This window comes from Channa argus, chromosome 3 (assembly GCF_033026475.1).
Source record: "Channa argus isolate prfri chromosome 3, Channa argus male v1.0, whole genome shotgun sequence".
Classification (NCBI taxonomy): domain Eukaryota; kingdom Metazoa; phylum Chordata; class Actinopteri; order Anabantiformes; family Channidae; genus Channa; species Channa argus.
The window spans coordinates 15035405-15057018 of record NC_090199.1 but is presented as its reverse complement, the minus strand read 5'-3'; the positions used below and the strand labels follow the sequence as shown (position 1 = coordinate 15057018).

The window sequence follows — 21614 nt, the reverse complement described above, 5'->3', positions numbered from 1 at the left end:
ACAATACAACATTAGGCAGAGGTTATTTCAAATGTTTAGAGACAAGACATTAAGGTCAGTGAAGGAATGAGCCGTTTCATATCCCATATTCCCTGTTTTGTGTTTATCATTCAGTCCTCTGCTGCTTTCAGCAGGGAGACTGAATAAACAGGTACTCACAGCACTTCCAGGTCACGTAATGCTCTGAACGCTCCATCTTCAATACAGCTGATGTGGTTGTAGTCCATCTGGCTGCATGTACACATGAAAAACACAGAAGAAAGGAAGACAAAAGGAGGCTTTAAGGATATAAAGGGGTCTTGCAGGATATCTTCAGGTGAAATTTAAGTCATACAGTCAGCTACAGATGAAAATGCATTGACTCCCCTGGCCAAAGTCATCTACAACCGCTCTCTGTCTCCCAGACACTCACTCACTTTCTCTTTTGCTTTAGTTCTGACTCCCGAGCTCTTTGTTCTTTGTAGATGTATTCCTCATCATATTCATCTTTGTATCCAATCCCCGTTTCTTGCTCTTTTCTATCTGAAGTCTAATTTGTATGCACTGCTCTTTACCTCTTTCCCCCTCCTTTCTCTCTCTCTCTTTTTCACAGAATCGCTTTGCCGAAACAATTTAATTAAGACATAAGGACAGTAAATCATGTGCTGTCACCCACATACTAATGCACACACACACACACCTCTGTTCTTTTACAATAATTGGAAGGCAATACAAAAAAAACCAAAAAAAACAGGATGCAGCAAAACAGAAAAATCCATACTTATAGAATTACTGCCGGGCAATTACTTTACTTGTGGAATGACCAACAATTATCTTCAATCATCATTACTATAACTGAAGGAAAACAAAAAGAAAAAACAGCAGAAATGCCACTGGCGTGACATCCACAGCATGTGTGCGCGCACGCGCACACACACACATACACACACACACACACACACAGCTTCAGTCAATACAGCAAGCAGGAGGCACATGACATTTAACACAATAAAATATTGATGCACAGGCTGTGCACATTTGCAAACATGGTGAACGTCAGTGACAGATGTGCATGCACATTCTTTCTCTCATGCACGCAGGCTGACACCACACACAAGCACAGAAAGTAGTGCAAAAGTGCAACTTACAGGTTCTTGATCTCCACTGCTCCTCTGAAGGCTTTCCTTGGAACCCCCTGTATCTGGTTCTCGCTAAGATCACTGTACAGAAAAAAAAGACACAGAGAAGAAGGGAGAAGGATAATGTAAGGTGAGAGAGACTTACAGCCAAGCTGTCAGAAAGCCACATGCTTTGCAGCACAAGTACTTGATGTAATCACCAAAATGCAGCAGGGGAACTTCAGAGCAGGATAGATCATCTGCTGAATTGAGTTCCTTGGACACAGAGCACTCCTTTGCCAAATTTAATCAGCTGTCTCTATTCATCTCTCAGTGACACACAAAAAACACTTCCTCTGACAAGTGTCCACGTATCTAGTGCCAGGCGCGATTCAATTGTCTGCTTTGAACATCCATCCAAGTCAGGTAAAACGGGTTTTAAATGCTAAAGCAACCTGAAGGGGGCACTAGTGACCTCTGCTTCCCTTTTAGGTTTCTGTTACTCCTCTCATCACTCCCACTCATCTCTCCCTTGCCCCCATCACCCCCTCTCCTTCCTCTCTGCTTTTAAGGAGTTAGTGATGGATATGTGTGTGTGTGTGTGTGTGTGTGTGTGTGTGTGTGTGTGTGTGTGTGTGTGTGTGCATGAGCACTGGGATTTACAGAGATTTAATTTTCAGCCACTTTAACTAAGCTGCATCGTGGAACAAAGAAAAAAAACTAAATTGACTGCAGTCTCGTCATACTATCAGTGGTTTGTATAATAACTTGGTTTTGAGAAGGACACACGCAAAGGATGTGTTCACATTGTTCGCATACACATGCAAATATAAAAGTTGTGATGTAAAGCAGAGAATAAGAATGAGATCAGCTTTTTAAAACATGCAGATATAATACAGAATATGAAATTCAGGTATAAAAAAGCTAACAATATCATGTTGACATCAAAGAAATGTCTCAACTTCCCAAGGGGATACTCAGACATCCTAAATGGTCGTCCGCCGCCAATACAGACTTAAGTTCCAGACAGACTGTTTGACCTTTTGCCTTTACCCTTCCAGCTCTTGACCCTGACTGTGTCACCGTGACCTCCACCATGTTAATCAGCTAACAGCTAATGTCCAGCCATATTCCTCACATTCCTGTGGTTGTGATTGTATAATCAGCACAGCAGGTATCATCCACACACGTCCACCTGCTGCTTCCAAACTTGCAGCTGCAGTCAATATATCTTGCGAATAATTAAGACAAAATGAAGCATTTAAAAGACTGAGAACCTTGAGCTGCTGTAGACTTGTTCCTGCTGCTGATAATACTTTCCAACTTACAATATTGATTTTTATAGTCAAAAGTACAAGCGCAAGCCTCTTCAGCCTGAGAAGGCAGGCTGCTGCATACTTTTGATGCAGATGAGACAGCAGGAGCACGCAGACACAATGCAGACAAACTGTCTCTGGTAACCTTGGCTTAACAGAAAAGGGACAGATGTTAGTAGGGGTCCTGGGTAAAAGGGACCTCACTGTTTTGCATCTATGTCAACTGACCGTGATGAACATGTTCAGACTGCTAAAGCAGAAGAATTAGCTTTCAAGTCTGCAAAAATGACACAAAGCTTTGGAAAGGTGTTTCCTCCATGTCTCCTCCTGTCCTCTCTATCCCCAGGGTAGAGATACTATGACTAAACTAATTTCTTGAAACTGGCTGTCAGTCATTGTGACATTGTGATCATTTTTTAATTTATGCAAATGTAATTTATTGTAAAATGTGCTGTTAGGAGGATGATAATAATTGTGTCTTGCTTTACCAAGCAACAAGGTCAAAAGAGTTGAGAGCCCTAAACAATTTCACTGTTTTACTCTGTTTTAGTTTTAAATCCCTGTAAACTGTATTTCTTGGATTTTCGATTGTTGGTAAAATGGAAGCGGATGACATCATCTCGGGCTCCTGGAAAATAAAGGTGGCACAACAATTGTTAGTTGCAGCCCCAGTAAAATGTGTTCACTGACTATATAGAAAGATGCTCTTCAAAGCTCCTTGCATGTTTATAAGTTCATCTGTGCATGTATGCTCAATGTAATATTCTAATACATAAATAGGTACTGTATACTGTAAGTACATAAAACCATACATGGGCTCTGAGATGTATGGCAGGTTCACATCAGGTTCCAGTGTTATTTTATGCTGGGATCAGTCAATAAAAAAGCAATAAGGCTTTACAAACAGAGCTAGATGAAATTGATTGATGAAGGAGGCTTCACCTTGGCTTTTTTTGCACATACAAAACAAACACATGTGTGCATCTCCTTATGCGTATGCATGTGCAAAAGCACAGACACACACACACAGCGGCTGGTCTGAATCAAATAGAGTGTATCCTGATACTGTTTTTACATGACTGGGGAGGTTTGGAAAACAGCCACACTGCTTTTACCACTGGAACTCTTAAACCAAATAAATACAATGAAAAGGTTTCTTAAAGCAACACACACTCATACAAGTGAGCGACTGTGGAACACAGAGTCAGAGGTACGACTCCTCGTCCTATCTGGTTGTGTGTCAAGTGTCCATGGGCAAGACACTGAACCCCAGTTTGCTCCTGGTAGGTAGGTGAGCACCTTCTACAAATGTTAGGCAAAATTGTGGACCACTATATAAGCAGACCATTTACAGACATACATGCGTTTGTGTGGCCATAATCAAATGAGGACATTCATAACTCATTAACTAGCCCCTTACCCTAACCATCCCATCTTAAACCTAACCCTAACTCTTACCCCTAATCTGAACCTAATTCTATCCTAACCCAAAAACAAGTCTTAAGCCTCAAACAGCATTTTAAGCGATTGAAAGAAATCTGAGGACCATTCTCACTTTGTCAAAGTGTCCTCAATTAAGTGGTAGAAAATTCAAACTGGGCCTCACTCTGCTGTTTATAAAAACCTACAGTCACACACATCCTTATGTAACTTCTACTTATGTAGTCTGCATCTATTTTACCTATCAGGTGTAGAAATCAGCGAAAACCTGTTAATGTGCGATATACGAGGAGTTGACAGTTTGTCTACATTTTAGGCAGCAGACAAACCTCACTGTAAATGACAGCACATGGTCACCGAATCTTAGGTTAGAGTATGTTTATATGCACGCTTAACAGCAGTCTACTCTGTTGCAAATATTGTAATGCAAACCACTGGAGAGGAGGGAAGTAGTACAGCGTGTGTTTGTGTATGTGTGCATGTTTGACATATACATTTATCTTTGGAAGCACTGGGATGATTGGAAATTGATTTTTCATGTCCCACTGTCTGTGTAGTGATCTACAGCAACAGAGCACACCCATGTGCAAACAAGTTTGCATGTACAGAGACATAATACATGCATACACATGTGATTGGCAGGTTGGGTGAGAGTGGGGCTCTTAAGGGAGAGCAGGAGGCCACTCTAAACCCTATTCATCACTCAGACCACCAGAGAGAGAGAGAGTGAGAGAGAGAGAGAGAGAGAGAAAGAGAGAGAGAGAGAGAGAGAGAAAGAGACTGTGAATAGTTTTACCCTGTTTAGGAAATCGACATCTTAGGGATTTAAGAGTGGATTTTCTTCCTCAGTTTGGCACCAGGGCACCTGATTTAGTTTCATCTTTAATAAAATAATTTGGTGGACACCCAAGCCCCTCTTTGCCTCTCTTAGTCTTTGCTTCTGTAGCTTTGTCTCTCTTGACCTCTCCCTTTTCATTCTTCTGTCTGTGTCTTTTCCTCTTCTCCTAAATTGGTCTTGTTTTTGGACTTTGCCAAGATTTAACCCCTCACCTCTGCCCCTGTGCCTAAACTGGTAGGATACCTTCATTAAAAGAGGCTCCCGCTGAGCCCTGTGTGGGTGCATGTGTGTGTGTGTGTGTGTGTGTGTGTTTGTTTGAAGGGGCCGGAGGTATTAAAGCCACACAGGAATATACCATGCTGCTAAGTTAGGAACCTTGTGAAAGAGGACACATACCCACCCACAGACAGACACATGCACACAACCAGACGGACTGCTGTAAATTGACAACTGTCAGCACACTGGGAGTAAGTAGAAAAACAGACATATTACCACACACTGCCTATGTGATCATCACTGACTACACTTACATAGTTGTTTTGTCTAGCTTTTTATATTTTCTATCTAATTTAATCATTTATAAACACATACAATAATATTGGTGCAAGGTTCTGATATAACCTGGAGGAATTTGAGGTTAAGTGTCTCGCTCAAAGATGCTTCAACATGTGGATTTACTGTACTTAGATCTCTACAGGTGCAGTGTGTGTGTGTGAGACTGCAAATTAGGTAGCCTTTATTACTAAAACTTCACATAATCTCTTGTGCATCCTGTCACTGACACAAAGCTAACTAGATGTGTTTGGGTATATACTGTGTACAGATGAATTTGCAGTCTTTGTACTGATTTGACTGACACCTCAATGCACAAACTCCAGACAGGGCAGCCTTTGTAACCAAGACAAACATGAATCAGATTTCAATCCCAATTGTGACTCTGGCAGCATTAAAACACCGTATAGGTGATAATGGCTTTTATTTTTTATGAGTTTCAATGTAACTCAGAAAGCTTTCAGCTCAGCTTTCTCGTGTAAACAGTTTTTACATGCACTTAAGAAACCTGGTTATGGGAAATGCACTTCTACATGCAGCAGAAGAGTAACTCGATTTCTCCTTCACAGCAGAGTTATGTTGGAAGCCTGACTCGCACTATTTAACTGTAGTGACAAAAAACGCTGCTTAGTGACTTTTCACCGTGTGTGTGTGTTAGTGTCGCAGTAGAGTCACAGCAAGGAGGAGAGAAAGGAAGAAAAGAGAAGACACACACAGCTAATGCACAACGGAAACTGTTGGAATTTTAAAACTCCTTGGGGGAAATGGACTTGTTTGAGCTTCTTTGAGGCACTTTATGTTACTTAAAACTTCACAGACTTTGTTTTAAAAGTGAGGCGGCTCTCCTTTTATTCAGCCTTTCACTCAGCTGCGTTTTCCTGTCTGTAACCTTTTGTTATGCACATGCACAGTTGGAGAAAACAGATTTGAAACCTGGTTACATGTATACATAGCAGATAAATTGGTGCTCTCCCTCAGAAAACTACCTGGGGAAACCAGCTTTCCTGTTTACATGACAGTTAAGAAATCAGCTTTCCTGAGAAAATCTGACTGTAACCTAGTTACTTAAGTCCATGTAAACACACTCACTGTGGAAGTATTCTGTCTGTCTTCTGACCGTCCTCATCTGTCTGTTTTTCTCACCTCTGGTGGCCTAGGATATGTGCGTGGTGTGTGTGTTTGTGCATTTGTGTGGATGGCAGAGTCAGGTCTCCAGTGTTAAAAGCTTAGTGCTGGTTTTCTAAAGGGTCTTTTCAGAGTGAGAGGGGCTTTTGACGTCCTGCGTGTCTAAGAAGACCTGGGCATGAAAGCAGCACTCAATTCTCACACATGCACCCCCTCATCCTCCACCCTCCCTCTTCCCTGCTCTTTCGGTTTCACACTGGACACACACACACACACACACACACACACACACACACACACACACACACACACACACACCTTCTCACCTACTGTTATACAGTTTCTGAACATTTTTTGTACAAGAACCAGGGCCACAAGATTCCTCCCAGATCCAGCAAACTGGGGTTCCCGGGGATCTATATACAACTGTGTGTGTGTGAGAGACTGTGTGTGGTGTGTCTGTGTGTTTGTATTTGTGTATGGTTCAGGACATGGGTCGGAATTGGCAGAGCAGTGAACTAATCATCTTGTTCAAATCCCTTTTGGAGACCTTAATCCTATTAAGTATGAGAATGTATGAATGGGCAAAGAAGGAGATGGAAGGAGTCAAAAAGTAAAAAGCAATGTGAAAAAGAGATAGAAGTAATGTCAATACAGATATGGGGGGATGCTTTGGTTTTGGTAGAGGGGAAGATAGGACAGTATGAAAGACCAAGATAAGACTGGTTTTATAATGTGCGTGTGTGTGTGTGTGTGTGTGTGTGTGATTTTGATTTTGCATAATAACTCAGTCTCTTCAAGTAGCAAATAAGAAACATTTCTTATCATGTTGTGCACGCTCTATTTCAAAATTGCAAGATTTCCTGGATAGACTTTACGATTCACCATTACATACAAACTAGACACACACACACAAACCTTACACACATTCCTTCACATTCACAGGTGCCAGTCCTGGCCCAGTGTGTTCAGTAATCCTTTGCATTGTCTTCAGGAAGCCTCCTCCCTCCCCTCGCTTTCCTTCTCCCCCTCATCTCTTCTTTTTTCTTCAGGGTCTTTCTCCTCCTAATTGCACACAGAAGTGTGATCTTTGGGGGTCCACTTCATGGCTTTGCTCTCTGAATTAACCAGAGGATCCACACACACACACACACACACACACACACACACACACATATGCACACCCACCCACACACACACACATACACCCTCCTAAACACATATAGTTTCCTCTTTTTCCTTCTAAACTAATATTGACTTTGCTCATGAATGACAGATCTGGAGTTGTCCTCCATCTCCCTCTCATCCTATCTCATTGTCTGTTTCCCTTATTCACCATCACGCCTCACACACATACTTTAAATGCCAGGTAAGAGGGTTGCTATGGTTACCGGGCCAGGGTGGACACATAGGGGACATTTTGACTTGACAGAGAGGATGTCCCCTGTGTAGGCGCGAGTGTGTCTGGCGACCAGGTTGGAAATCCTCCAGAGAAAGTGTGTGTGTCTGTGTGTTGCCTTCATGAGTTTGTAGTGTTACAGGGTGCTCACTTTACAAAGGGTCCTGTGGTGATGGCTGTGTTAGTTTACTTGTGACTCTTCTTTTGTAACATTTCCTTCTTTCTGAATACAGAATGGATAGCCAGGACGATTGCTTAGTAGAAATGCTACATTCTGCCTACTGATTTCCCACATAAATAGCCCTTGCTCTTTCCATTCAGCTACCAGTCGTTTTGCTGTGAGCTCCTAACAAAGCCAGCTGTAAGCTGCTTGCCAAACTTGTGACACAAGCATCTTGTTGCTGAGGAGACAACATACTCAACAGACATTTCTTATCAGGTTTATTGAAAGATTAACTGGTAAAATAACAAAGCTACAACAATAAAGACCATGTATGCTGGTGTGTGTGTGTGTGTATGTGTGTGTGTGTGTGTGTGTGTGTGTGCGTGCGTCTGTGTGTACATGTGTAAAACCAGACTGATTACGTTGCTTCCCAGCCCAGGAACACATCAGTCAGCGGTCTGAGACCATGACATCATTCGAAATGTTTACAAGTGTAATTATAGACAAGTGAGGAATACATCTGCTGCGCACACACATACACACATTCAAGAGAAATATACCGTGGCTTGCAGTAATACAGTAATTACATATCAGGAGAGCTGAGAAGCACTTAGTAAGGGGGACATGGTTTCCCTCTAAGCATCTGATGATGATATTTAGATGTGAAGCTGCCTCCCCAGAAATGCTCTGTCATAATGTGCACCTGTGCACCTCCTTCTTACATGCTAGAAAACACTAACACATTCTTCTCTGCAGAAATTTCAATAACAACAATACACAGCATACTGTTGAAGAGACTAATCATTAAGTGAATAAGATTAACTGTGTTTGTAGGCAATGTACATAAAAATGTATCCAAAAGCTTATGAAACTGACAGTACATGATGGGGCCAGTGAAATTCAAAAGACCTTTAAAAACAAATTTCTTCAATGCTTTTTATTTTTCATTTCCTAAATAATATTTGTTTCTGAAATCTTATGACCAGAAAATTGTTATCTTATACTCTCTGCTGTGCGAAAGCAAACATCATATTCCCTCTTCATCATATCATATATTTATTATCTAAATAAATATAGTTCTGATGTGTATGGTAATGAAAGAAGCATCACATTTAAAATTGACAGCCTTGGCAGAAATTAGTTGTGCATCAAAATGTATCATTAGACAGTCAATCTTTACAAAACAACATGGACATAAACGTTTCTTTACTGATTTGTCTTTTGAATTTTGAATTATGTTGCTGTATCCTCTGTTGGTCCCTTTGGAATTTAACATTTTCCATTTCAAGTATTATTGATTTCCAGAGATTAACCTTTTCTCATCTTCTTTTGATATTTTAAGCACAGATGAACTATGTAACTTCAAATCAATCAGCAGTTGCTTGGGTCTCATCTTAGATCTCTTTGTCCCCTCAGCGTTTTCCTTTCAGTCCATACATGTACTTCTTACATTCTCCTTCTTTCCCAATATTTCTCTCCCTCACGCCTCCGTCTGTGATTTTTTTTCAATTTTCCTTTTTGTCTGCCCTACCCTCTTTTCTCTCTCCCTCTATGCTCTTCCACAGCCTCTCCACCCTCCATCGCTCTCCTTTGCCATGCTCCCTATATAATGAGTCTAATCCATCAGGCAAACAGTATTAATCGTATTCCGATAGCAGTATGTTCACTCAGTGCACGCTGCTGTCTCTGTCTCTACAAGTCAATAACCCCAGCACTAACACTTACACACTACCTATGACAGATAGACAGTGTGTGCGTGTGTCTGAGTGTTCTTTCTGCATGTGTGAATTTTAAAACCAGCTCAGCACTATGACCAACTTTATTGCAGTCTCTGCCTGGAAGAGTGTCCAAAACACACATAAGATGTAGACAGAGACACACACACCACAGCTAAAATGACCACCGCTAGACCGATGTTGCCAGACCACTTAGGGACCGCAAGCTCTTGGTCAGTGACATCATATCCTTTTCCTGTTTGCATCTTACATCGCCATACAATAATAAAAAGAATAGATAAATAAAGAGTGACAGCACATGGATGCATGTCTGCCCCTATTGGTGTGTGTTTGTGTGTGTGTGTGCGTGTGTGTGTGTGTGTGTGTGTGTGTGTGTGTGTGTGTGTGTGTGCCTCAGTCTGCATATTTCTTGCCAGGTCAGAACGTTTTTCACCCACGTCTTTGACCTGATCTGCCACAAACTCCATGACCCAATAAGTGGAGCAGCCTCCTCCCTTCTTGTCTGTCTCTTTTCCATTTACAAACCCCAACGTCTTACAAAAAAAAAACAACAAACCTCCCACTAGTGGATAATGTATCAATCTGGCGCGCAATGATCCTTTGTTATTTTCAGACGTCACTTTTTCATCTATTTTTCTCCCCCACAATTTGCTTCATCCATCAATTGCTGTGCCATTCCACTGAACGCTCAATCACTGCGTCGCTCTTTTCATCCATCAGTCATTCATTCTGTATATTAATCTGTCATCCAGCAGGATGACCAGAACAATTGGATTAAAAGTAAAACATTTAAGTTAGAAGAAAGAGCAGAAAGACAGTGAGTGCAAGCATGTAAGGCCCCATGATGTCTCTGCATTTTATTGGTCTGATTCATGCCGTTATCAGCTAACAACTCATCTGCTGTTTCATGCAGCTCAATACTGCGAACAAACAACCATAGACAACGTTGAAATAAACAACTACAGCTCATAAACAATTTAACATCTATGAAATATAGAACTTGTTTTTCTTTTTCCCTGCTAGGAATAATTACGGTGTGATTGACAGTTGAGCTTCGGAAAAGACAGTTTGTGGTCAAGGAAAGACTGTGTTTGTACATGAGGAATGAGGGGTTATGTAGCATATCAGTGGAAAGAGGCATAATGTGTGTGTGTGTGTGTGTGTGTGTGTGTGTGTGTGTGTGTGTGTGTGTGTGTGTGTGTGTGTGTGTGTGTGTGGCAGAAGACTGCAGTGGCGATGACTTACTCACTCTGGTGTCATTATTCACAGTTTACAAACCATGACAGATGGGCAGAGACTATCACACACACACTCTCACAAACACACACACACACTTTCCCTCTTTGACACACAGACACACATCTCATCCAGCTCTGTGTGCAGTTTTGTCTTTCCTTCCCTGTGTTTACCCAGCAGCTTGGAGTGACATGCTGGTGAGGCCTCTTCGGGCATGCACACACACACACATATACACATAAGCACGCATACATGCATGCACACATCAGGTTCATCCTGTTTCACTGTTAGCATGCTTATGTCCTAAACCAGTTTTTTAAAGTGTGATGCTAACTTCCCCAGGTTGATGCAGGAACCCATTCCATTTTAAACATTTCTGCATTGTCTGATGGTACCAATATGCACTGAGAGGCCACAAAGTCAAATCTGGAAAAACATCTGTGCTAAATCAAGCTGCAAAAAGTAAAAAAGGTTATGAAAATCTACAGAGCTAAGCGTATATATTTTCTTTGTCTTACTAACAATGTGAAAACTAAAATATATATAAAAAAACACTTCAGTGAATTATTATCAGTAAGTAAATCAATTAACATTTGTATAGCACCTTATGGACAAGTTCATACAATCATGCAGTTTATAGCAACTCACAATAAGATGGAAGAAATGTGACTTAAGAAAACAATTTAGGAAAAACAATTTTAAATTAACCTGATTGTTTATTTAAATAGTTGCAGATTAATTATTTGTCGAATGACTAAACAATAAATCCACAGTCATCATGCCACATGATAGCATCTTCCAATCAATCATTCCCATCATTTTTGTTTTTGAGACAACTAAATTTCCTTTTGTTGTTTGCTCTGTGTTTTGGAGAGGAGACATGCAACAGAGACCTGCAACAAAAAAACAATAGAAATTACAGTGTAATACCGTACAATGTAATTTGTTTGTTATTAAAATCTGTCATTAGATAAATAGTCATTAGATAAAATGTCTCTTATATTAGGTTTTCATCCTTAGTCTAGTGAACAATTTTAGAGTTTTCATTCGGTTTCTTTCTTTATGGTTTTGATTTCATAACAGCAGAGGCAGATCAGATTACTCCCTTCAGGCACTATCAGAGTATGTGTCAAACTCAAATCTCTGTATGTGTTGTGTGTATGTTAGAGACAAAATGCGCTTGCTCCCCTTATGCCTCTCACTTGAACTCAGTGTGAGAATGAACCTCTTGTCAATCGTCTACTTTGGGCTGTTTAGGGAAATGAGAGATTCATCAGTCAGCTGCTTGGCTTTGTGAGGACGATGAGGCTGCGACAGTTTACAGTATCTGACCCAACACCTGCACAATGCTGTTAGACTCGACTGGCGAGAGAGAGCAGGAGGAGGAGGAAAAGAGGAGAGGAAGGAGGAGGCAAGGGGGCCAGAGGGGAGGACAAAAAGATGGAAGAACAACATTTGTGGCCATCAGAAAGAAATCCAAGCACTATTCAGATTAAAAAAAGAACAAATTGGCAGAAAGGCATAGTTTCTGCGTTTCTTTTATCACTGCCCCACCTCCTCCTCTCTGTCTTGCTCCAAATCTATTCAAGATGTCTGCCCCCCACCTTACCTCCCCCACCCCTATGTTTGCCAGCTCCTGGCAATCACAGGCTAGCTGAAATATTCCTCTTCAAATAGTTTCTCTTCGTCAATGTTGTCTTTCTTTCTTTCACCACCGTAGAGGCTCGGGTCACACACACTTGTCACTCTGGACCAGCTGTCCTGCACCATCTGTCCACTGTCGCTCTACACACACACACACACACACACACACACACACACACACACACACACACACACACACACACACCTACACACATACTTGTTTACCTCCCTTGCGGGGCCCGCTAGTTTTTTACCCACTGGTAGGGTCCACCCTATCCAGTGGTTCTACACCGCTATAAAAAATCACACAAATCTAAAAAAAAATTAGAATTAAAAATTTCACTTTTAAATCACAGAATATAAAACTTAATTTTTCATGCCCGTTTTTTTGTTGCTTGTGGGGTCTCTTTCTAACGGTCAGTATTTATGAGATCCACCTTCACACACACATGCATATTTCCAGTTTACGTGTCTTAGCAGGGAACAAAATCTTCATCTGGAGAAATTAGTTCTGTTATTTTTCCTTTACCTTGTTTTTAAAGAAAATGCAGGGCAGTATCAGGGATTTATATTCTACTTTACATTCTCTCTATTCCACATCTGTTATTCCTTTACACCAAACATTTCACATTTTGCCACTTCAAGTTAATGAAAGATAAGAGCATTATGAAGACGACGATATTAGAATACTCAAACTTGAATCTCTTCTCAATTACCAAACCACGCGGTATAGGGATTTTCCCTTTTATTTCTGCAGTTTGCTGTTTTACACAAAACATTTCAGAAAAAAAAAAAAAAAAACTCAAGGATTTGAGCTTATGGAGCACATATTAACATAGCTGGATGCAAAAACTTGCATCCAACTTATTTTGAAAGAGCAAAAATTGGCTTATACAAATCAAATGTTAATCACTTTATTACCATTTTTACCATTTCAAAATAAGGGAATGTAAACTTCTGCTTTTGCATAATGAGAAAAAACAAAAGAGACTGCAGAACAGAGGACACCAACTGTAAACCAATAACATAGCCATACTCTTGAACTAAAATTCTGTATGTGTGTGTAGTGTGTTCTTGCTTCATAAATGAAAAATATTTGAGATCTGTAGGGTAGTGGGAAGAATTTTGTGATAAAATGTCATAGCTGAACAGACACCAAAGAGGGCATGGTGAAGGAACTGAGAAAAACATGATTACCTTCAAACAGGCATCAACAGAAAGTATAGAACAAAGGACCAGCCTTGTGTTTCTACCCGTTCATTAAAGCTCTTCTACTGTACCTTTCTTCTCATGGTAGTAATTCGATTTTTTATGAAGTATTTAACTGCTTTCCAGTCTCGGTTTCCCAGAGCTTGAGGTTCTGCAGCAATGCAACGTTCACAGTCCACCTTACCTGGAACTTGTTTCATCACTATACATTTTCGTAAATGCTTTTCTACTGCAGCACATTCCTCTGGTGTCCAGCTTCTTTTCACTGCAGTTTGATTACCTAAATGTGCATAAGAAGATCATATTATATTTTAGATTTAAAAACTTCAAATCTTAACCTGAAAGGAAACACAACTAGATTAATCACATATTCACTGCAGTACTGAATTGGTTCAAAGGCCATAAAGGACTCCTCCACAGTCATTCAGTTTTGGGAAAGACTATGTTAAACCCAAACTGCTGTATACTTACAGACCTCCAAATGGGGACATTATACCCCCTACACACAGAAACCATGTATGATGTGTATCATCTTCCTCTCCATCCCCCATCTCGCACATATCCATTCTTCACTCCACGAGTAAACTGATTGTGCACCCTTCAAAGCCTTCCATAGTTAATGCAATTGTTACCTAGAGATTTAAAGTTCATATACTTCACTTAATGCCCAACTCCACATTGGTTATAAACAAGACCAAAATATACTACGTCACTGAAGTGGGTGATGCCCACGGATGCCCTTCAATGACCTGCATTTTTTGAGCAGTGCACTTTAAACGTTTTGTGATGGTGATGTCCTAGTCTAGTAATATCTGCTTGTGTACTAACTGGAAGTGCTGGTAAGAAACTTGGAAATCGAAAGGGCCTGCTGGTCCAAGAAGGAACCACTATTCTAAGCTGACCTCTCCTTTTAGCCAACTTCCTCTGGTTTTGGCCACTTGATGAGGAGGTACATTCTTGTAGGGATGTCACACTGACCTCATTCTCTGAAACCAGTGCCATACTGGTATCTGTGTACAGAAAATAAAGAGTTAGATATGCAAGATTAATAGATCAATCAATAGATTTACATTGCTCAAAAGAATAGCTAGTATAAATTAATATAATTTAATATGGCAAGTGTGTCTCTTAATGATGAGCTAACTCCATGATGGTACCTTCTTGATGGGATGCCACACTGTCCACATGTTTGGTCCCCTGTTCTTCTGGAATACCGTAATCTGGGTACAGTAAAAAAAAAATTACTACAAGTACTTAAGACAGTTATTTAGAACTAACATATGAAGTAGCTATTAGTAAAGCTGACTGGAGCTATCATGCATAACTGATCATATGGGATTGACAATTTCTATTTCTCCATTTTGCCATGGTTTTGTGTGCTGTGCTAAATCAAATTTACATGTTAGCAACCTACAAGGGTTAAAAAGTCTGGTTCTGCATGAAGGGGTGAGATTTGCACATGCCCAGACCACTCCTATATTGTATAAGTTTGAAAGATAATGTGAAATTACTCATTGTTCCTCTTTAATTTTGGTGCAGTTGTTTGCTAATTGGGGTGGGAGAATAATTTTGTGGTCAAATCCTTCAAGCAGCAGGTCCACAGCTTAAACACCAAAATATTGAGCACACAAACAGTACTACATACCAACTAACCGCTCACTCTTCATTTGATAAAAGCTAAACAAATGTGATTTAATGTAATCTATATATAACAAAACTATGACGACAGTTACAGCATAACAAATATATAAGCACTGCTGCTGAGATTAACATAGAAATTACTTTATTTTGTTAATTACTAATGATACTATAAGTTTATATTTTTTAGCTTAATTTTCTCAACAGGTTGGATTTCCATATCCCACACCTAGAGAAGCTCAGTTGGACTACACAGAAAATGCAACTTGATATATGGGCAAAAATAAATAATTAAAACAGGCTTGGATCCACACTACTTTATAGTTGTAAGTTGTAAGAATTCTTTTGAACTTTGGAATATGTGTGAAAAGCTTTTTGACTTCACTAGAACTGCACCCCTACAGGGAGTTTACAGCTTTTTTCTATTGAGTGGAAAACAGCGGTGCCTTAATATTAATTCCCACTGACAGTTTCCCATGATTAAAAACTTGATAAGGACACCCCAAACAAAAGAATTCTCATATGTACTATTTTACATTATAGAAAATAGATGCTGGCTTTAAAAAAATAGCAAAATTATTCCTAAATGTGGTCAATAGCTACAGAAACCTGCCAGCATTTAATCGTCCAAACAAAATCCACATGCACTAGTCAAAAGTATTCATATCCATTGAGAAATCATTCATTCCAACCACTTAAGATAAAACAACATACATACCTTCTATGTCCTCTTGTGAACACTCCTCCATGTCAACAGTTTCTAAAATGTTAATTGATAAAATGAATTGGAAAGCTGAAAACTGATGTGATCAAGAGTGTAATAAAGTACTGCATAAATTGCTGACTGTAGATAAAGTTAATCTACAAAACTCGCCCTTTTCATAAGTCAATTAGTTAAAGTGAAACATTTAAAAGTAGGATTAGACAGAAATTGTCCTTTTTAAATGTTTCTTTTTTTTACATTGACATATAATAAGTCTTAATACCATTCACATCAAGGTGAATTTCATCCAGACTCTTCCCTTTGTACTCTCCTAGCCGTCCCTGTTCCATTGCCAGGAGAACTTTACTTATTTTTGCTAGCTGTAGGGTGCCCTCTGGAAGACGGTAGTGCTTTCTGTGTACTTCAATGTTATGCCCAAGAAAATCTGCCAACTGGTCAAGTTCTGTAGTCTTGAGATTGAGAACGGTGGATAGGGTAGCAATGTGTTTCCTGAGTTTTGTTGAGGTTAGTGCTTTGGGAGTTTTTATGTCATCACATTCATTCACAAATTGTCTAATGCAGTCTGAACCCCTGAGGTAATGGACAGATTGTGGTAATGCAAACAAGTATCCATTTTCATTAAACACTCCACATTCTTCTCGCTTTTCAGTCAGAGTATCAAGTGATTCTCTCATGTCTGGAGTGAGGAGAACAGGAACTTTCCTTCCTCTCTTTCCTACTATGGTTATCCGAATAAAATGTTTGCAAAGCTTCTGCTCGAGTGCTGTAAGGGCCAAGTTAACATCTTCATGTGTTTCTGATGTGTCTCTTGATAAGTACACTGACAAAGGCATTCTGGATACCTCTCCTGCTCTCCGGCGGTTAAAGAGAATAACTTGTGCCAGTGTCACTCTAGCAAGGTCTTTCCAGTTTGAGGGTGAAGGCTCTTCTTTCAGGGCATTCAATTGTTTCCGCTGTTTTCCAGACAAGTAGCAATGAAGATTCTGGACATCCTGTGTGAATGGTAGAAGTTGAGGAGAATTCCACTTGGTCTGGTCAAGCTGGGTTAGTGCTTGGCTTGCAATGTCAAATTTCCAACTCTCTTGGTATAGCTGTGCAAAATCCTCAGCATCCTTGACAGTTTGTTTATCTTTGTTCTTTAATCCTTCAGACTTGAGAAACATGGCCAAAGAATGCAAGCTGTGTCCCACTTTGCGAGCAAGAGATGGACGTTGATATCTGCCAGTTTCATCACTAAATCCAGCCAGGCATCTTGCAGCAGTGACAACATGATTGTACTTTTCAGGTTTTATGAGATCTTTGATAGTCTTCACAAGTGCAATCTTTTTTGCTTCCAATAGCAGTCTACCAAGCTCTCTCAGCTTTTGTCGAATGTACTGATGTTGGCTGATTACCTTCTCATTCTTCATAAACAGCCTGTAACCATACTGTAGAATGCAGTTGTCTTCTTTAACTGCTACTGCAATCTTGTCTTGATTCATATCACTTAAGAACTTCCAGTATGCTTCACTTAATCCAGGTGGAACAGGTTCAGCAAAAGCACACAATGCCTGGACTCTTGTTTTTCCTGGTTTAGATGGCTTCCCCTGAGGCTTGAACCTGCAGACCTTGAAATGTCGCCACATCACTGTTTTTGTGAACAATCCATAGCAGTACACACAATGTGTATATTCCTGTCCTTCTTTTCTTTTCTTTGGTTGTTTCCATGGGATGAGTTTGCCTTTGTGGCTCTCCAAAACTTCAGTGTTGTGCTCAAAGTTCCCCTTATTTCGGATATAATCTAATTGCAGTCGCCTTTCTTTTGAGTTCTTTGGCAAACTAAAAGCTTTGGCAACATCAATCATATTTTTGTGTTTACGCATCAAATGTCTTGACATTTTCTGAACTACTTGTCCACAGTACAAGCACTGATGTTTTTTATTATATCTCCTTGACCCATCCTCCTTTTTCAAAACTGGATTAACAAAAACAGATGGCTCTTCAAGGAGTGCAGTTTCATCCTCATTTGCATCAGCTGTGCCTTCAGGAAATCTTTGTGTGGAATCACAACTTGCAACAACTATGTTTCTGCTCTGACTAGACTCAGACTGGGTCTGACTAGAAGACTTGCTTCTTCTCTGACTAGTAGATCCAATGTTGTTCTCTCTCTTTTTTTCAAGGGATAATTCCAAGCTACCATCACTGTCTGTGCTTTCTTCCCTGGGATTTGGAATATACTCCTCTTCGCTTTCTCCACTTGCTTCATCTGATTGTATAAGACTATCTTCAATCTTTTAAAGAAAAAAAAAAATGTTGTTAATATCTTTCCCTACAAATTATTGTGTTAGTGTGACAACTTGGCTACACTTTTGTCAACTGCCTGTTAGAATAGTATACTCTCTATAGGGGCATTAAGTGAAATTACTTTCATTCAAAGTAAATTCACAAATTTGAGATATGTTAAACTATTGGGACAAAAAAAATTGCAAACTATTTGAATCTACAGCATAAAACTGCGCAGGCGTAGTTTAAAAAATGACTTCTCCGGTAAAAGTGCAAGTGTTTAAATTATGCAAACATATTCACAAAGGCACAATATTATAATTCTGAGTTTGAATTGCACTGCCCACTAACTAATAGCATTAAAGGGTAAGATAAAAAATAAAATAGACTTACAGGATGGCAACACCTTCTTCTTGGCCTTTGGAAAGCCTTTTTAGATTGTGATGATGAAGGACACTCTGTGCTGTCATCACTTGAATCATAGAGTGCATCAGAAAAATGTGGTATTCTATTCATCTGCAAAAACAGTTATGTTAAATAAAAATCATTACAGGGGAAATGCTTGGAAATTGCCTTATCCACTTAGTTGGTATTAACAGAACTGACACGATATTTTGTCAGAGACATACCAGAATGCTTTTTGTTCTTCTAAGCTTAGGAACAGCATTATCCTCATTATCAGTTTCATCCACTACAGTCTCACTCTTTGAATCTTGGAGAAAATCAGAATGATCTGGTACACTATCCTGCAAAATGGGTGTAATGTTAAGGTATGGCAATCAATTTTTGTTAATGTTTTATAAAAATCAATCACAGGACAAGGATTTTAACACTTGATGCTACACACATGCTATACACTTGACACTATGAACATTTTACTGGAATTTAAGACATACCAGAATGTTTTCTGTAATTTTGTTAATTTGGATGACTGTATGAGAGCCATCGTTTATATAGCCTTCGTCTGTATCATCAGTTTCAGAATAGTCCACTAGGGAAAAACTATTAACAGTGAAAACCTAAATGTAATAAAACAAATAATTAGAAAGGAAAAAAATATTTTAAAAAAGTAGAATAGACAAAAAACAATCATCTAAATTAGCATGTTAGTTATATTTAGGACAGGCATCAACAAGTCTCGCAAAACAACATAGAGGCTGACATGAATTACATTAAAAATATAATTTTAAAAATGCATCAAATAAATACGTGTTGCATTATATATACTTTAATTTTGATACAAACTGCTATTGAGCCAATTGAATAAAATTACAAAGAGTTGGAATTCATCTCTTCATAAGAGAATTACACAAAGTACAGGTCAACAAAAGTGATTTGTAACTAATGGCTAGTGTGACTAGTGACTCCACCTGGATTAAGTGAACTTGAGGATCCTGGGAGGGGAAGACTAGAAACTCATGCATATGACCAAATGCATCTCTCAGATTAACAGGGTGCATAAGAACTAGAAAAAAATTGTATTTACTCTTTTACCTCAACCACATGCACTCATGTTACCCAAACAGTAATCCTGACTCAAAAGCTGTTTTGGAAGAGCAGTGAACAAGTCCCTATCTTCATATGAGAATTACACAAAGTACAGGTGAACAAAGAAGGTATGTGACTAGTGTGTGCATTACTTTATTACCTGTGTGCTGGGATCATTTTTGTTTGAATCCTCACACGTAGGATGATCTATAGGGGATGTATCAGTCTCAACTGCCAAAGTAGGAGTCTGCTTGTTTTCCACCTGGTATTCAGACCGAAATCAAAAGCACATCAAGAACTGCCAGACATTGGTTATTTACAGATTCACAAGTTGTCTAAGATAGCTCAGCTGTCAGCTATTTCTAAAATAGCACTTAGCATAAAGAAATAACCACATGCTATGGCCTTTCTGCATGACTGACAACAGCATAGAAGTGGATGCAATGGATAACATTCAAAATACCTTCTGAAAACATGAAGCCCCTAAAGAGGTGTAGCATTATAACTATAATAACTTGAGGTTTGACCCTGGCAGGTATTAAGGCAATGATGTAAAATAACTATAAGTTAGATCCATACGGGAGGACCCCATAAGGGGAGAAACTATTAAATTCTGAGTGTGTGAGATTAACTGACTACTTGAGGGCCCCATAAGTGGAAGACTAGAAACACAAGCGAATGAGCACATGAGTCACTTAGGTTAACTGGATGCAGGAGGGCCCCATGAGAGAAAGACTAGGAAGATTTGTCAGGTTTACTCTTTTCCATCAAAAAGTTGTTTTGGAAGAGCAGTGAACAAGTCCCTATCTTCATATGAGAATTACACAAAGTACAGGTGAACAAAGAAAGTATGTGACTAGTGTGTGCATTACTTTATTACCTGTGTTCTGGGATCATCTTTGTTTGTATCCTCACTCGTAGGATGATCTATAGGGGATGTATCAGTCTCAACTGCCAAAGTAGGAGTCTGCTTGTTTTCCACCTGGTATTCAGACCAAAATCAAAAGCACATCAAGAACTGCCAGACATTGGTTATTTACAGATTCACAAGTTGTCTAAGATTGTTTAGCTGTCAGCTATTTCTAAAACAGCATTTAGCATAAAGAAATAACCACATGCTATGGCCTTTCTGCATGACTGACAACAGCATAGAAGTGGATGCAATGGATAACATTCAAAATACCTTCTGAAAACATGAAGCCCCTAAAGAGGTGTAGCATTATGACTATAATAACTTGAGGTTTGACCTTGGCAGGTATTAAGGCAATGATGTAAAATAACTATAAGTTAGATCCATACGGGAGGACCCCATAAGGGGAGAAACTATTAAATTCTGAGTGTGTGAGATTCACAGATTACTTGAGGGCCCCATAAGTGGAAGACTAGAAACACAAGCGAATGAGCATATGAGTCACTTAGGTTAACTGGATGCAGGAGGGCCCCATGAGGGAAAGACTAGGAAGATTTGTCAGGTTTACTCTTATCCATCAAAAAGCTTTTTTGGAAGAGCAGTGAACAAGTCCCTATCTTCATATGAGAATTACACAAAGTACAGGTGAACAAAGAAAGTATGTGACTAAGTGTGTGCATTGCTTTATTACCTGTGTGCTGGGATCATCTTTGTTTGAATCCTCACACGTAGGATGATCTATAGGGGATATATCGGTCTCAACTGCCAAAGTAGGAGTCTGCTTGTTTTCCACCTGGTATTCAGACCAAAATCAAAAGCACATCAAGAACTGCCAGA

General features: G+C 39.5%; 2 protein-coding genes across 6 annotated transcripts in view; both read right to left on the bottom strand.

Annotated features, from left to right (window-relative positions):
• slit2 (slit homolog 2 (Drosophila)) overlaps positions 1 to 21614 on the bottom strand; it is a 96991-nt gene that overhangs the window by 28162 nt on the left and 47215 nt on the right. For all 5 annotated transcript variants that reach the window (XM_067498866.1, XM_067498865.1, XM_067498868.1 and 2 more), the window contains 2 exons: positions 1128 to 1199; positions 160 to 231 (listed from right to left, as the gene is read on the bottom strand). In XM_067498866.1, coding sequence (XP_067354967.1) covers positions 160 to 231; positions 1128 to 1199 — 144 coding nt within the window. The remainder of the gene's footprint in view (positions 1 to 159; positions 232 to 1127; positions 1200 to 21614) is intronic.
• On the bottom strand, positions 13866 to 20846 carry LOC137124319 (uncharacterized). Its single transcript, XM_067499177.1, has 10 exons — positions 20748 to 20846; positions 20028 to 20129; positions 19276 to 19398; positions 19009 to 19125; positions 18773 to 18895; positions 16380 to 18387; positions 16112 to 16153; positions 14913 to 14975; positions 14734 to 14765; positions 13866 to 14035 (listed from the first exon to the last, which is right to left on the bottom strand). The coding sequence occupies exons 5-10, from the start codon at positions 18893 to 18895 to the stop codon at positions 14018 to 14020; spliced, it is 2286 nt and encodes a 761-aa protein (XP_067355278.1). The 5' UTR covers positions 19009 to 19125; positions 19276 to 19398; positions 20028 to 20129; positions 20748 to 20846; the 3' UTR covers positions 13866 to 14017.